Below are 16,731 nucleotides of genomic sequence, written 5' to 3' on the forward strand. Positions count from 1 at the left end.
GTTAGTCGGCGTTTGTGGTGTCCTGATCTCTTTCTTGTGTCCGTGTTTGCACGCCCTGTCTCTTTTTAGAATAGATAATATGAATGTTTATATTGTGTTATGCCGTTAAAACACCGGACAAACATTAATATTAGCACTTCCGGTTTCACCGACAGCTCTAGTTGCGTGGTTGCGTTTTCTTCACCATGCGCAGTGCCAAAATCGTGAATATTTCTGTGCTTTTGACCATCGCCGGTTGCCGTTGAGAGTGGCAGCCGTTCGAGTGTTGCCTCGTCAGCTGGAAACTGCATCGTCGGCACGTTCTCACGACCGACCGAGGCAGGGGTGCAGCATTTATCCGATAACAATGCTGGCGCCGGCTAGTTTAGGATACCTGTGTTCGCTGTATGGCGAGAGTCCCGTTCGCTGTCTGTTCAGTATGTCATCGAGCCGTACCTCGGCGTATCCTCCCCGTAGTCTCACGTTCCTGAGAAACCGCGACACAGCAACCAAGCAGACTCGCATTTTCACGGTAGCTGCAGACAGCCGGGGGATGGGTCTGCGCCGGCCCGATGCCCCACGATCCTTTCTTCTAGTCTTTAGTTCTTTGTTGTCAGCCCGCACTCGCTGTGCGCCCGCATTCGAAGAGCAAACAGCATCGAAGTACCGCCACTAGGAGAAGGGTGCACGCAGCTTTGCCGTGTTGAATACGATTCAAGCGCGAGCAGTGCGACGAGGCGGCGTATGGGATGTATGGGTCGAAACCCATCTCAGCTGTCATTCGTTCCAAACGGCCACGCAGGTTTGCGTCCATGGTTGGCAGAGCGATGAAAACACTACGGCAGTTCGAGGTGCACACCCAACATTAGCAAACCGACTCGCAGTTTTCAAGCACGCGCGATACACGGTGCGATGGGCTCCGCTCGACGAGGACCACGCAAGCCGACCGGAAGTGGCGCCACAGACCACGTGGTTGAGCCCAGACGCCAGAGAGAAAAAAATGAAGAAAAAAAAATTCCGCCGGCGCTGATGTAACTCTTGGGCGGAGCCTCGCACCTCCGCGCTCCCTCCCTCCACGCCCCGCGCAGCTTTCCGCGCGCTGGCGGCGTTGAGCAGAGGGAGAAAGCTGCGGAACGTGATTTCTAAAATTTTGTAACACCACTTAGACTTGACGGATTCAAAAAATTTTTGCGGCATATGACTCGTGAAGAGTCATACGTCAATAATGAGACTATTCCAATATAACTCAGAAAGGTGTTGCAGGGCCCCTTTAAAATGCGACCGCCGCAGCCGGGGTAGAACCCGCGTCTTTCGGATCGGCCGCCGATATCCTGCTTTCCTAGAATAATTGTTATCCTTGCATTGTGGTAGGGATAAATTAGCACTAAGTATATGGACAATGAAATGACACAATAGAGGAGTCAGTGTCTGTTTCCTTTTGTGTAGTTGTCTTCATGTCTTTGCGACAATTAAGGCATCCTCATGGGGAGATGCGACTTACTTTTGCCATTCCCGTGCACTATTAGCAAAGAAGGAACACAGAGCATTAAGGCTCGTTCACATCGGCGACTAGCAACGGTCGCACGACCGTTTGCGACTGGTGGTCAAAAAGCGACTCAAAGCGACCGATGTTCACACCTGCGTGCGACCTATATACGTTGCCATATAGAATTCACATCTGCTCATATACAGCTTGCATTGCCGTTGCCCCGTAAAATAGGCTGAAGTCCTGTTCCTGCGCATCTGATTGATTCAGAGGTTGGCGACTGCAGTCGCGCGACTGAAAAATCGAGCAGCGAGCGACTGAGAAAAAGCAGTTGCTTTGCGACCGAAACGGCCATTTGCGACCGTTTGCGACCAACTTAGTCGCGCGAATGTTGCTAGTCGCCGGTGTGAACGAGCCTTTAAGATTCTTGTTGCCTAAAATTCTTTTATATCACTTCTGGTTAAAATATTTTGCAACACGCGATCGCTTTGGTGAAGGCAGTACCGCGTCTTAACGATACATTGGATGCGAGGCGTTTCAGCAATTGCTAAATATTTTTTTTAACTTTCTAAGAATGCTCACTGCCAGCAGATAATTAGCGCAACTAATTTGAGTGGGTCGTTGAATTCAGCTTATGAAGAAATACAGCATGACTCACAGTGTAATTACAATTATAATTGCAGTGATATACACTATACTTTACTCTTACACTTCCACTTGCATTAAATGTGATCTCCAGGCCCTTGGTATCATATTATGTAAATTCCATGCATTTATAGACAGTCAATCATAATGCGTGTCGCAATGGGTTATCTGCACTAAGTTACCTCTCTCAACTTAACAAAACATGTTGCAGGGCTAGTTGGTGACTTCTCATTTGCTGTACCCGTAACACGCAGTTGAACGAGGAGACGTGGGTCACTATAACGTTATTGTGTGCAACAGATGGTCGCAAGTTCCCACTCCCTGTGGTGTTCAAGCGAAAAACACTGCCAGAAAATGTTGCACGATGCCTGAACAAAGGGTGGGTCAATGAAACACTGCTGCTTGATTGGACAAAGTCGGTGGCCTGTAGCACAGCTGGGTTTCCCATCATTACTTGGGCTGGATGCTCTTTGTTGTCAGCTCGCCGATTCCAAGAAAAAACTGCTGCATGAATGTTGCACCAAATTCATCGTTCCTGGAGGGAAGACATCCCAGCTGCAACCGCTCGACGATTTATATTAAGAAGTCTTTCACAGACATGATTTAAGAGACCCGAAAGTGACGGCTACAGGACAGTTGAAATGGGCCTCTCTAGCAGTGCTCTAGGTGGATCGTGGACGCTTGGGCCAGCATACCAAAGGAGGTCGTCAAACGAAATGCAGCATCTCGAATGAACTCGCGGGCACTGAAGATGACCTCTCAGAACAAAACGAAATGATGCCTTTCTGAAGACTGTGCTTGAACGTGAACTGCAATGCAAATATAAATGCTTGCAGGAAGCTTTCCTCACTCGCATTATATGCAGATGACAACTGTTTCATGTTTGCTCTCCTGAAATTACACTTCATAACTAGATTATGTGCAGGTCCATATCATGCGCGCATTTTTTTACAGTTGGTGGCTTCCCTTCCGATAAAAGGTGAGCCCGATAACTCTGCACGAACAGAAACCACATACCTATTAGAGCAAAATATTAAAACAATGCCCTTTGAAGGTAAGCAGCCGTCATGACTGTCGCAGGGTTCCATAAGATTGATGCAGTAGTAGAAGCTTCCCTTTAGGTAAATGCACAGGACACAGACAAATGAGCAACAAATTTTATATTGAAACCGATATTTGCAACTATACAGTGATGGCTTCTCACAATGCATTCAGAAAATAAGGTGAAAACATCTTTTAACTCTAACTATTCTATTTTTACTGCAAAAAAAATAATGCACAGGTTAGTGAAGTTGGTAAAAAAAAAAAAAGGCCTAATAGGCTGAAAGTGCCACACTTTGAGCAGCACATGGTGTGCTCTAGTGAACCAAGGAGAATTCGCAAGCATGGAAGGAATGAACAAATCTAAGTTTCAAGCACATCAACTCTACCCTTATGATGACCAGTTATCGAAAGTAACTGGCAATGTAACAGTGCAATGTCACACTTTCACAGATGAGGTGATAAGAAAATCTGACAAAAAACCAACATCGAAACGCTTGTACTTAATGATCAAGAAAGAAGGCATCCCCTGAAGCAAATGTATGGGGGCCCTTTGAGAATGAGAAACACAGCTGTGGAAACTCTGGATTGAAAAATGCAGTACTGAAAAAGGATCTACTTTTTATCACAATGCACCGACATGTCTCGAAACCGTTGCCTGTTTTTTAAACAAAGGCTCCTAAGCTGCTGAAGTGCAACAGCAACACCACTAAAGCTAGAGACATGCTTTTTCATAGCAAACAATGGGCAGAATATGTTACACTTCAGATTACTGTAATAGAATAAAGAACTAAATTTAGTTTGGTTCACATGAGGAACAAACTGCACAGCAAAGCAGTGTTGGAAAACATGGAGCAATATGAACAGCATAAGCACATATGTACTATATCAAGGACCAAGGCTGTGCATATAAGGCAAAAAATCTCCACAGCTGTCCAATACGTTCCAATTACAGGTAGCAAGAGATTTGTTCGCTTTTATAGCCTGAGGCAACAACGCACTTAAAGAGCAAAACAAAAAAATAAGAGCTCGACATTATGTGAGCGCTTGATTTGGAGTTTTGTACGTGAAGACACTCAAATCTTGCCAAGCTTTGACACTCCAGTTAAAAGAAAGAAAGCACAGCAGGCCTGCATAGACATCACGGCACTCCTGACACTACATGTGAGTTAAGCAATTGCCATACATCCCCGAACATCTCGTGCAAAAAATAGGCTGCCCATTCCTCCAGACTCACTTGACATGTCACCATAGGTGCCATAGAGATTCACACACACAAAAAAAAAGTAAAGCAGGAGAAGAGTCAGCCTCAGAGAGTTGCCTTTTCTAATGATCCTAGCAGAGAGGGAATTTCTAAAGTGCAGTAGAAAAACAACCGAGCGCAAGATGTGTAGCTTAGTGAACAGCAGTTACGGGTTCATCACCACAGTAGGGAAACGCACCTTTGTCACCAAATCCATTCTGCTGATGAAGCTCTGACTGCTGGCTGGACTTTGCAGCAGTGTTTAGCTCGCTAGCAAGCTGAGAGTTTATTGCAAATCGTTGCAATTGTGACGCAAGGGCACGACGCTCGTGTGGAAACAGCAGATGCACTGCAGCACTATAGTGGTCGCTTGTGTCATCTTTGCCATTGTCATGCTTCTTGAGAGAGGCAATGAGTAAATCCACCATTTCAGAAAGCAGTCTTGCCCTGCATCATGCAAAAATAAATATTACATGATCATCAGTAAAAATGGCCAAGAATGCTTTGTAGCAGGGAAACTCATAGCAACTGCATTCACTCTTGTAGCAGGAAAGAAAATCAGGTGAAAACCCAAATACTATTCCACCTTAATTAGTAACACTTGCGTTAGTTCAAATGTGAAAAGTGAAATCAAATCGGCTAAATATAAATTGACTCATGAGCACTTAACCCTAATGGTGAACTCTGCAGCCTTAATTGCACTTGAGTTGCAGTGGATGTACTAAGCAAATATTTTGCTAAGAACACCTACTTCTGGCCAGTCCTACAAATATGTTCAAGAGAAAAAGGTAGCTCATACTGAATTACTACATTAGCTGCCCGATTCTAAAATGAAGCTATCATTTGAATTAATAAACATTTTTATGCGATGACTGAGTGAAACAACTTTGAGGTCTGCCTAGTTGCTGGTCCGGAAGACCCTGTCTTCCTATAGACTCCATGGCCTGCTGGACAGCCCAGGTTTTGTCCTGGAGATTGGAGCTGAGCTGCGTTTTCTGCCATCCTACCCAGAGACGTTCTAGAGAGTCTGTTTGCTGATTGCGGAAAACAGCCTAGAAAACGAAAACAAGCTCTTTGGACAATTCCCCTTCTTTCATATTTCACAGTGAAGGCTTCGTCCCGGTATATTTGATGCCTTAGGTGGCATGCAAGGGTTTATTAGCCAGCTGCCACCTCGTGTGAATATCACGTGCCCCGTGACACCCTCTGGCAAAAAAGAGTGTTCCACACTCGACGCTTGGGCTACGCGTGACGCTGGCTAACAATCCCACTGTTAAGCACACATACATATCCTGCAAAAAGTGGACAAGGGAGCGCCCACCATTATAGCTCGAATGGTAGAGCATCGGACGTGTAAATATAAGTGGTGTTCAAATGAAAAGGTACGAAATGACACTGTGGGTATAAATGAAGACTTTATTCAAAGTATGCACTATGTGCCTGTTCACAACAAACCAATGATAAACGAGCCGAAGGATTCCTTGTTCCCAGAATTCCTGTGGCCGTGATGAGACCCAGTCCTTCATAGCGTCGTTAAGTTCGTCGTCGGGGTTAAAGTTCTTGCCTTTCTGATGTTAACACGAAAGTGTTTTATGCCGGGGTGCACCACGGCTCCACTGACGTATTTCCCTCACGGATACGACGTCGTGAAATATACACTAACAGATGGCAAAGAAAAAAAACTAGAAGAAAAAGTTCCGTTGCCGGGAGTTGAACCTACGACCCCTCACCCCGCAGTGCGAAACCACTCGGCCACAGAATGTACGTTTCTCAGGTTACTAACGGTGAGCTATTTATATACACCATTTACCGTTGGACGTCCTCGGAGCTCGGTGGCTTCAGCGTGTTCTTGTTATCACTAGCGAGATGGTGCGAAGAGAGCGCAAGGCACACTGTAAAGGTCGTCGCTCCGCGCGCTTCTACAGGGGGTGTCTCTCGTGCACACGCGCTTATCTCGTGATGGGGGCGATTTGTACATCTTGTGCTTTCACTGCAACTTTCCGTTGACATTACAGAGAGCACGGTCACTTTGCTCGCTGCAGTGGCCACGTTTCCGAAAGGAGTGCGCTGCTTCACAAAGAAGTAAAAATTGTGACAGTTGTTAGTCGCGCGCGTCCTGTGTATGTTCTTTTTCGTGCGTCCTTTCTGCTTTAGAGCGCGCTGCAAATTTCGAGCTGCTTGCCGTTTTCGTGTGAAATTACAATTTGTTGCTATAACATTCATTCCTTCACCTTGCAGTGAAACAATGCACAATAAACGTAAACGTTCAACTACTCCTGTGAAGACATGTTTCACTTTCGTGTTATACCGATTCCTATGAAAAGGGGATCAGCCATGTTTTTTTTTTCTTTCAGGGGACCAAACACATGGAAATCGCAGGCGATGAATGGCGGCTGGTTTAACACCTTTCGCCTTCAGAAATCAGATAATGACTCGCTGCTCCTCAATCATCAAATTTTGTAATATGAATGCCATCCTGTTCTCACATGCACTGCTGTGTCAATTGGCTTTTTATAAGAGCCTCTGCTCTCTCCGGTGCATGCGGACGCCCCGCATGCTCCCATCCACAGCGGAGACTCCAATCGCATCCCTAGATGTCTCGCTACGTTTTCCCATAGTGGCATAGGCATCTATGTTAATGGTCACATTGTTACGACGTTTTGTACCTTTTCATTTGAACACCCCTTGAAGAAAGTTGTTGGTTCGAATCCCAATGATGAAAAGGGCGATTTTCCATCCACTGTAATTCCTTCCAATCAATTGAGAGTGATTAAACTACAGATAAGAAACCACAAATAATGTCCCCCATGCTTTCCTTTAATTGTCTGTCGGTTTCGTTAGTTGTGTATATAATACAGAAAACGAGCCCCTCGGACAATTCCCCTTTTTCGCGCCCCGTAGACTTAGGGAGGCTTCTATTTTACATATAGAGTCTCGGTAGAATTCTGGAAACATCCTGTGTAGCTGAACAGGGCTAGGATAAGGTTTGGCTTGCAATTTGCGCCACTTTGTCACCTATCTAATTTTAGGTGAGCTGGAAGGAAAGTCTGCCTCAAGTCTCGACAGTGCTTTGTGTATTCTGCATAGCTAGTCAGTCTGCCTAGTAATAGTAGTTTGTCTTCGGCAACAGCATCTCATGACAGCGCGTGGACTGTCTCATTCGAGTTGGCAGTGTCCATGTCCGTGTGTGCAGGGTATGAAACTAGATAACTGGGTAGCTCCAAACACGTCAGCTCCTGGCTATCTGTTAGAAATATCGGGGCATGTTGCGAAATGCGTCCTTCTGCAAAATTCCTCTCTGCAGAAACATAAGGACCATTCAGCCTGATGTGGCTTCATTGCGAGAAGTTGTAGTGACATAAGAAGACTGACAAAATAAATTAAGCAAACAGTGCGATTACATGAACCATCATTCAAATTAATCTACAGAGCAGCAAAGAATATGGTTGGTTGATGGTGTTTAAAGTTCCAGTGTGACTCAGGTTATGAGAGATGATGTAAGAGAGGGCTCTGGATAATTTCAACCACATGGTGTTCTTCCAACGTACACAGATACTGCACAGTCGACAGGTTTCTAGCAATTCAACTCCATTGAAATGTGATCGCCACTGCCAGGAATAAACCCTGTCCTGTCCTCTTCCTCAGTCCCTGTCTTTTCAGCGCTGTGGCTTCAGTGAATGTAGAGTCTCAATGGAAATACATTGGCACAAGCGACTGGCGGCCGCAGCCGCAAAATCGTGACACGCAGCGCTGTTGCTCACGAGCCCTGTGATAGCCAGGTTGCCAAGCACGTTCCATTTTCCAAAGCAGGGGTGGCCGGCGGTCCAGCGGAAAGCAGCCCAATCTTGCAGTTGGCCCATCCGAAAGCCCATATCTTAAACAGGCCCTTGTTCATTGCTTATCGACAGATGTGGCTTTTTTCTTTTTTTGCTTTTTTCGCTGGAGTTGCGAGCAACCGTATTTTTATCGCTGTTGCCCTGAAAAAGCTGTTTGTTGGAGTGCTTTCGACTGGCCACCCCTGCTTTAAAAATGGAACATGCTTGGCACTCTTTACATCGGCGTGCTCGGGAAAAACGGCGCCGCGTGTCACTTGTGCCATACTTCTTCCGTTGACACTGTACATGCCTTGTTTCAATTAGAAAAAATATTGTGCAGGTTAGTTGAGTCTTGACAAATATGCTCATTTTTCTTTATAATATGATATGTACTATTAGAATTCAATTCGAAATTATTGGCCAAATCACTATCTGCTTTGAACCTAAAATTTACTATTTGCACAAGCCTACTGTTTATGCATTTGCTAAACAAGGTTTTCGTTGAAATCCTTGAAAATATAATGTTGCAATGCCTTGTATGTGGTTAATGTATCCCTTTTTTGTGTTGACTTGTAACCCACTTCTGCCTTGGAACTCTGCAGTGGGTCATCCTCTCCAGCCCCTCCTAGTGGGTCGCCCTCTTCGGCTCCTTTCGGAGATAACGCAGCTCTCGCTGAGAGTCGGCCCCCGCCTTGACTGTCGCTTTTGTGCATCGTCGCTGAGTGCCCGCCAATAAACGTCTTTCCAATTTGGTGGAGAGTGCTGTGCCCTTAATACAACTTCGGTCTCCATTCGATGCCCCTGCAGCTTCGATTGCATACCGTGCGATCTACCATGCTGCAAGATGCCGCCCAGCAAACGCCGCCTCCCGCACCGACCGCTTCTCCCAGTGTCCCCCGCATCCGTGACCCTCCTGTCTTCACTGGTGCGGATGGCACCAACATGGAGGATTGGCTCGCGATTTACGAACGTGTGAGTGGCCCCAATAAATGGGATGAAGCAGGCAAACTGAGCAACTTGGTTTTCTACCTCGCGGGTGTGGCAGGCATGTGGTACAACCATGCATCCGATTTCCTGATGTGGTCCGATTTCAAGATTGCCATTATCGACGTGTTTGGCCACCCTGCCGTTCGTAAGCTGCAAGCCGAACAGCGCTTACGTGAACGAGCTCAGCAGGCTGGAGAATCTTTCACGAGCTACATTGAAGACCTCCTTGACTTGTGCAAGAAAGCCGACATGAGCATGTCGGAGTCTGACAGAATCAGGAATGTTATGAAAGTCATCGATGACGATGCCTTCACCATGCTGCTGGCCAAAAACCCTCGCACAGTGGCAGAGGTCATCACGCTGTGCCAAAGCTACGAGGAGCTGTGCCAGCAGCGCTTGATGACCCGTCCACTGCCATCACACAATGCTGATCTCGTGGGCTTGTCGGCCATTTCTGACCACTCCACCTTGCTCGCCGAAATCAAGTCGTTCGTGCGTGACGAAATTGCCCGCCAGGTCTCTCTACTGGCTTTCGCTCCACCGCAGCATGATGACCAGCCGTCAACTACACTTCTGCCTACCCTTTGCTGAGAGATTCAGCAAGAAATCATGGAGGTCATTCCTGAATACCACCAGCCGCCGCCAGTGCCTGCAGCACTAAGCTACACGCCAGCTGTAGCCAGGCCGCCCCCAGAGATTCCTGTGGCAGAGCCGCTCAGTTACGCCGAAGCCATCGCCACACCCTAGGCCTTCGGCGCGGCTGTGCCGCCTACATATGTCGACGTCATCCACAGGCCCAGACTGCAGCCCACCATGCAGTCATATCAGCAGCCGCCTCGTCCATTGCGTTCTGCGACATGGATGGGACCCGCGAACTGATGGCGCACTTCCGACGACCACCCCATCTGCTTTGCATGCGGTTGCGCCGGTCACGTCGCACGCAATTTCAATCACGTGCAGCTGCCTCTTGTCGCATCAACCCTCACCGGCCAATCAAGCCGCCCTTATTACGACCTGCCGCCGCCTATGTCACCGACGTCATGCCCAGCTTCATCTACCCACCGTTCACCGTCCCCACAACACCGCTCACTGTCACTGATGCGGCCTCGTCCGGTCACACGAGACAAGGAAAATTAGTCATTGCAGTCCAAGACGCAAGGGCTGCGACGCTATCGAACTGCCAAAGCCCTCAGCAAAGCCCATCTAACGTAGTAGACGTTTTTGTGGATGGTGTTCATATATTGGTCCTTGTAGACACTGGAGCTGCCGTATCCATTATGGACGCTAAACTTGGCTGACTACTACGAAGTGACGACACCACTTTCTGTGCTCTCCCTCCGTACAGCCAGCGCCTAAAGTATTCACCAGACAGCGGTATGCACAGCCGGTGTCATCATTCAGGACGCTCTGTCTGCCGTCAAATTCATCATAACTTCTTCATGCTCTCATGACGTCTACCTGGGATGGGATTATCTTGCCCGCCACAGACAGACAATGAACTTTATTGTGGTCCTAAGGGGCGACTCGGAAAGCCCCCTTATGGGGGAGGAGCCACCGCGGGCAACTCCCACGTCGGGACGGGCAGGCCATGCCTGACCGCCACGTCGCGGGCCCTCTGGACGACCCGTAGCTGAACGGTGAGGTCGGAGCTCTTGAGTGCCTTCTGCCACTCTTCTTCCGTGGTTAGACGATCGTGCTGCTGTAACGAGGACACCGCCAGAGCATGTGTTCTAAAGTGCAGAAAGCATCTCCGCAATCCGGACAATCGGGCTCGAACGAGTCCACGTACCTGCTGACCCTAGCTAGGCTGGGATAGGACCCAGTCTGCAGCATGCGAAAGGTGGAAGACTGAGGCCTGGAGATGATAACGTAATGTATTGCGCACCAGCCAAAATGGAGCTCTCACCATTCTCAGATTTGACGCCGGCACACAGTCCATCGGCTGCGATCAAGGTACTGGTCAAAGACGACACCACAGTTCCTGCAAACTCATCAACGGTTGTGTCAGTCTATTGCACCAGGCTCTCCGACACCGTTGCACTCCTTTCTCCATCTGACCGAGTTTTCACTAGGAAAGGCTTGCTGGTGCCATTTGCGACCGTGGAAGTCACTCAGGGTGACACCGATATTTTTGTTACCAACCCATCCCCGTAAATTGTTGCATTGGTGCGAAGGGAATGTCTCGGCAGAGCGGAACCCCTCGAAGACGCACAAGTTATGGACGCACCGGGTGACATGCACTGCACCAGCTCCCATATGCTCAGTGTTGTTTCCACATCTGGTTCGTCACCCACTCATGTATTTGGTTCCTCGATTGCTGACAACCTTACGTCGGTCGAGCGTTCCCAGCTTCTATGCCTGTTGGAAGAATTTCTTTCTTCGTTTGATGTCGCGCAAGCTTCTCTCGGCCGCACGTCTGCTGTCACGCATTGCACCGACACTTGCACCCAACCACCACTGCGGCAACGTCCATATGGCGCATCTCCAGCAAAGCGTGGTGTAATTAATGAGCAAGTCGAAGACATGCTTCACCCCGATGTTATTTGACCCTCAAACAGCCCATGGGCGTCTCCTGCCTTTGTCGTTGCGAAGGACGGCTCTGTGCGGTTCTGTGTGGACTACCGACGACTCAATAAGATCACCCATACGGACGTTTATCCCCTACCCCGAATAGACGACGCCATTGACAGCCTGCAAAGAGCAGAATTCTTTTCATCGCTCGATTTCCACTCAGGGTATTGGCAAGTCCCCATGGCTGATGATGCTCGACCAAAGACAGCGTCTGTCACACCCGACGGCTTGTACGGATTCAACGTCATGCCATTTGGGCTGTGTGATTCGCCCGCAACCTTTGAGCGCATGATGGATACCGTTCTGTGCAACTTGAAATGGCACCTGTGCCTGTGCTATCTCGACGACGTCGTCGTTTTCGCCCCGGACTTCCCCACGCATCTCAACGCCTGTGGCATGTTTTGATGCGTTTGAGCGACGCCGGATTACAACTGAATCTAAAGAAGTGCCAATTTGCAGCACGGCAGCAGACAATACTAGGCTACGTCATGTCCAAGGACAGAATTTTCCCCGATCCAGCCAAGCATCGGGCTGTGACAGAGTTCCCAAACCTACGTCCGTCAAAGAACTGCGCAGTTTCGTAGCACTATGCTTCTACTTTCGGTGCTTCATTCAAAACTTCGCGACTATCACATCGCCACTGACGAAACTCCTTGGCAGCAATGGTCCCCTCAATTCGCGGTCGTCAAGAGTGCGACGACGTTTTCGCAAAGCTCCATCGTTTGTTGATGTCTCCTCCCATACTACGCCACTATGACCCTACGGTCCCAACGGAGGTACAGACGAACGTCAGTGTTGTTGGCCTCGGCGCTGTCCTTGCGCAGCGCAAACCTGGGTTCCCGGAATATATTGTGACGGGATCGTGACATTGACGAAGGCAGCAGGCGGTGTGTCCAAGATGAAACCCTTTATTTGGCTGAACTTGTGGCTGGGAAAAGGAAAGTCAAACTACAGCAACACACACAGTACACTGATAGCGGCGAATAGAGCGTCGGCCGTCGAAAAAACTGCTCATGGCTGGGACGTGCCGTCTATTGCTAATCACGTGGCCCAAGAACAAGAGCTCCTCGTATGCAAAGCGACACTTTTCTGGCTTCAGGGTGAATCCGGAGCTCTTGATTGCTTGAAGTACAGCTTCAAGCCACCGTAGGTGTTCGTCGAAGTATTAGGCAAACACAACGACGTCGTCCAAGTAAATGAGGCAAGTTTGCCACTTCAGGCCTGCCAGTACTGTATCCATAACGCGTTGGAAAGTCGCTGGCACTGAGCAAAGACCGAAGGGCATGACCTTGAACTCGAAGAGGCCGTCTGGTGTTATAAAGGCAGTCTTCTCTCAGCCTCTCTCATTGACTTCGATTTGCCAGTAGCCGGTCTTGAGGTCCATAGACGAAAAGTAATTCGTGCTGTGGAGTTGATCCAGGGCGTCGTCTATACGTGGGAGAGGATACACGTCCTTCTTCATGATTTTGTTCAGGCGATGATAATCGACGCAGAAACGTAGGGTTCCATCCTTCTTTTTCACTAACACCACAGGTGACGGCCACGGACTCTTGGACGGCTGGATGATGTCGTCGCGCAGCATTTCGTCGACTTGTTTCTTTACGGCCCCGCGCTCTCGTGTCGAAACTCTGTACCGGCTTTGACGGAGCGGTCTGGCACTTTCTTCTGTAATGATGTGATGTTTTGCTACTGGGGTTTGCTGAATTCTCGAAGACGACGAAAAGCAGTCCTTGTATTGCAAGAGCAGGGTTCTGAGCCGTTCTTGCTTGTGCTTCGGAAGGCTAGGATTGACGTTGAAAGCTAGTTGAGGAGCTTGGTTTGTCGGAGTAGGCTCGGCAGAATTGGCGAGGGTGAAAGCATTGGTGGCTTCCACAATTTCTTCGATGTAGGCGACTGTCATGCCTTTGCTCACGTGTTTATACTCGCTGCTGAAATTCGTGAGGATCACTGTTTCCCTCCTCGCAACTCGGCTACTCCTCTGGCGAAGCAAATCTCGTGGTTAATCAACTGGTGCTGGTCGCCTTCAACACCTTTGAGGTCTGCTGATTTCTGAGTGCTGACGGAAATGATGGCGCTGGAGCGAGGGGGAATCGTGACCTGGTCTTCCAGCACATTCAAGGCGTGCTTTCTTGTCTTGGTGGAGTGTGCAGCAGTAGTGCTTTTTCTGTGGATAGTGTTATCGACTTGGATCTCAGGTCGATGAATGCAACATGAAGGCTTAAGAAGTCCATGCCAAGGACAATATCTCTTGAGCAACGCTGCAGGACTACGAAGTTCGCGGGATAAATCCGGTTGTTTATGGTGAGTCTTGCTGTGCAGACTCCCTCCGGCGTTACTAGATGACCTTCAGCTGTCTGGATTTCGGGGCCTTCCCAAGCTGTCCTAACTTTCTACAGCTTCGTGGCGAACGGTCCACTGATGACAGAATAGCCGGCTCTGGTGTCGACGAGAACTGTGACGCTGTGGCCATCGATAAGAACATTGAGGTCACTAGTTCGTCATCTCGTGTTGCAGTCAGGTCGTGGCGCCGGGTCATGGCTACATCAGTTTGTTCTGCTGCTTCCCCGTTGCGTCGTCAGGTCTTCTTGTGGCCGCGAAGTTTCGACGTCAGGGCTCCGTTTGGCTTGCGGCGTGTTATTTAGATTTTGTCGCGGCGACGGAGGATCTTCAGTACTCCGTCGTACATCAACCGCACCTCCATTGGTTGCTGCCCTTAGTTTTCCAGGAACAGGCTAGGTGACCGGCCTCGAGTTGGGCCAGTGTATGGTCGGCGTTGGGGGGAGAAGTAGCGGCCTGGCGACGGCGAACGGGAAGGTTGTCGGGGTGTCTACTGCGCTCCTGCGAGGTAGCCGGCGATGTCGCGTGATCGTTCACCCCGCTGTGGACGCGACGCGTCAACGGTGAAACCACGAAGTGTGGCCAGCTTCTCCGCAATAGTAGCATAGTGGGCGGTGGTCGGGAAAGCGCCAAATGTCGGTCTTCCTCGGCGTGTATCGCTGGCCAGCTGGCGGGCGGTACGACGTCTGTGGTGGCGGCGGAACTGTTGCGGCGGCACGGCGTCTTGACGTGGATGAGGAGCGGGAGTGTTGCATCGGGCTGCAGCAGTGTAGCTCATTGCTTGCAGCTGCGGCTGCGCTGACTCGGGGATGTCTAGCGGACTGCTGGATTTCCTCTTGGACGATGTCTGTGATCGAGGCAGCTTGAGGCTGGCACGATGGGAACATTCGATGAATTTCTTCGTGCACTACGGCCCTTATGGTCTTGCGCAGATCGTCGGAGCCGACGGCTTGAACCGCTGCGCTGTCTTGGATCAAACGGCGGTTGTACTGGCGGGTTCGCATTTCCAGAGTCTTCTCTATTGTTGTTGCCTCCGAGAGAAATTCCTGGATGGTATTCGGTGGATTCCTCATAGTCCAGTGAAGAGCTGTTCGTTTACTCCTCACATGAGGAAACGAACCTTCTTCTCTTGAGGCATGTTGGGCTCTGCGTGGCGGAAAATACGGGTCATTTCTTCCGTGAAGAGCGTGACGTTTTCGTTGGGGAGCTGGACGCGAGTTTCAAACAGAGCTTCGGCCCTCTCTTTGCGGACGACGCTAGTGAATGTGGTCAAGAACTTGGTTCGGAAAATGTCCCATGATGTTACAGTGGCCTCTTGGTTCTTGAACCACGTCCTAGCAGCGTCTTCTAAGGCGAAGTAGACATGCCGCAGCTTGTCTTCACTGCTCCAATGGTTGAAGACGGCGACCCGATCGTATGTTTCCAGCCAGCTTTCAGGGTCCTCGCTCGATGACCCACACAATTTCGGCAGCTCCCTGGGCTGCTGAAGATGGAGTGGCGTAGGCTGCACAGGTGTTGTCATCGTGGCCGCTTGCTTTGTCGTCTTGGCTCTTGTAATGTCAGGTAGGGATTCGAACTCGGGTTGTAGTCCTAGCTGCCTGCGGCTAGCTCGATAATCCGGGATGTCTTTCGGGTCTTCTTATTGACGACGTGGACTTGGATCATGGTCTTGCGGAGGCGTCCGGAACATGGACGAAGCAGCACCTCCACCAGATGTCACGGGGTCGTGACGTCGACGAAGGCAGCAGGCGGCGTGTCAAAGATGAAACTCTTTATTTGGCCGAACTAGTGGCTAAGAAAAGGAAAGTCAAACTACAGCAATAGTACACACAGTACACTGATGGCAGTGAACAGAGTGTCGGTCATCAAAAAAACTGCTCATGGCTGGGACGCGCTGTCTTTTATACATCACGCATCGAACTTTCCAGTCTTATCACTGGTGGTTGAGCTTGCAGACTATTTGCGTCCTGCGCGCAATCTTAACAAAACGATCTAGATCTACTACAATTGCGAAGCTTCTCGAACACTGCGGCGCGGACAGCGCCGAGCGATGATAACCGTCCTTGCTGGTCAAACTCGAATACATCAAAATAAAACAAGAAGTGGGCGTGGCAATATGTCGTGGCATATGCAAGTCATACGCTTACTAAAGTGGAGACCATTTACACCATTACAGAGAAAGATTGTCTGGCAATCATCTGGGCCTTTACGAAGTTCCAACCTTATTTGTATGGTTGCCCATTTGATGTTGTCACCAACCATCATGCACTGTGCTGGTTGTCGTCATTGAAGGATCCTTCAGGCCTTGTCGCCCACTGGGCATTTCACCTGCAAGACTACGACATCCGTGTGCTGTGCCGCAACGGACGCCAGCATGCTGACGCTGACGCCCTGTCGCGCTCTCCCTTGCCCGACGACAATGCCCACAGCTTAGTGTCTCACTTTGCTGTTTCTTCCATCGACATTCACACCATCGCTGCTGAACAGTGCAAGGGTCAATGGGTTGCCTCACTGATAGACTTGCTGACTGACCTATCAGCAAGACCATCCACTTGCGCGTTGCGTCGTCAAGCCCACCATTTCGCTGTTCGCGATTACCTCCTCCACCGACCCAATTACAATGGCGA

The 16,731-nt window shown here is 49.4% G+C and overlaps 1 protein-coding gene across 2 annotated transcripts in view; it reads right to left on the reverse strand.

Annotated features, from left to right (window-relative positions):
• Nucleotides 1-3,255: 3,255 nt before the first annotated feature.
• The window catches only part of LOC119401254 (protein PAT1 homolog 1), a gene marked incomplete in the record, with an annotated part of 241,115 nt that continues 227,639 nt past the window's right edge, over nucleotides 3,256-16,731 (reverse strand). For both annotated transcript variants that reach the window (XM_037667938.2, XM_049418729.1), the window contains 1 exon segment: nucleotides 3,256-4,841. In XM_037667938.2, the coding sequence (XP_037523866.1) occupies nucleotides 4,547-4,841 (295 nt within the window).

The sequence above is a fragment of the Rhipicephalus sanguineus genome, chromosome 8 (assembly GCF_013339695.2).
Source record: "Rhipicephalus sanguineus isolate Rsan-2018 chromosome 8, BIME_Rsan_1.4, whole genome shotgun sequence".
Lineage (NCBI taxonomy): Eukaryota > Metazoa > Arthropoda > Arachnida > Ixodida > Ixodidae > Rhipicephalus > Rhipicephalus sanguineus.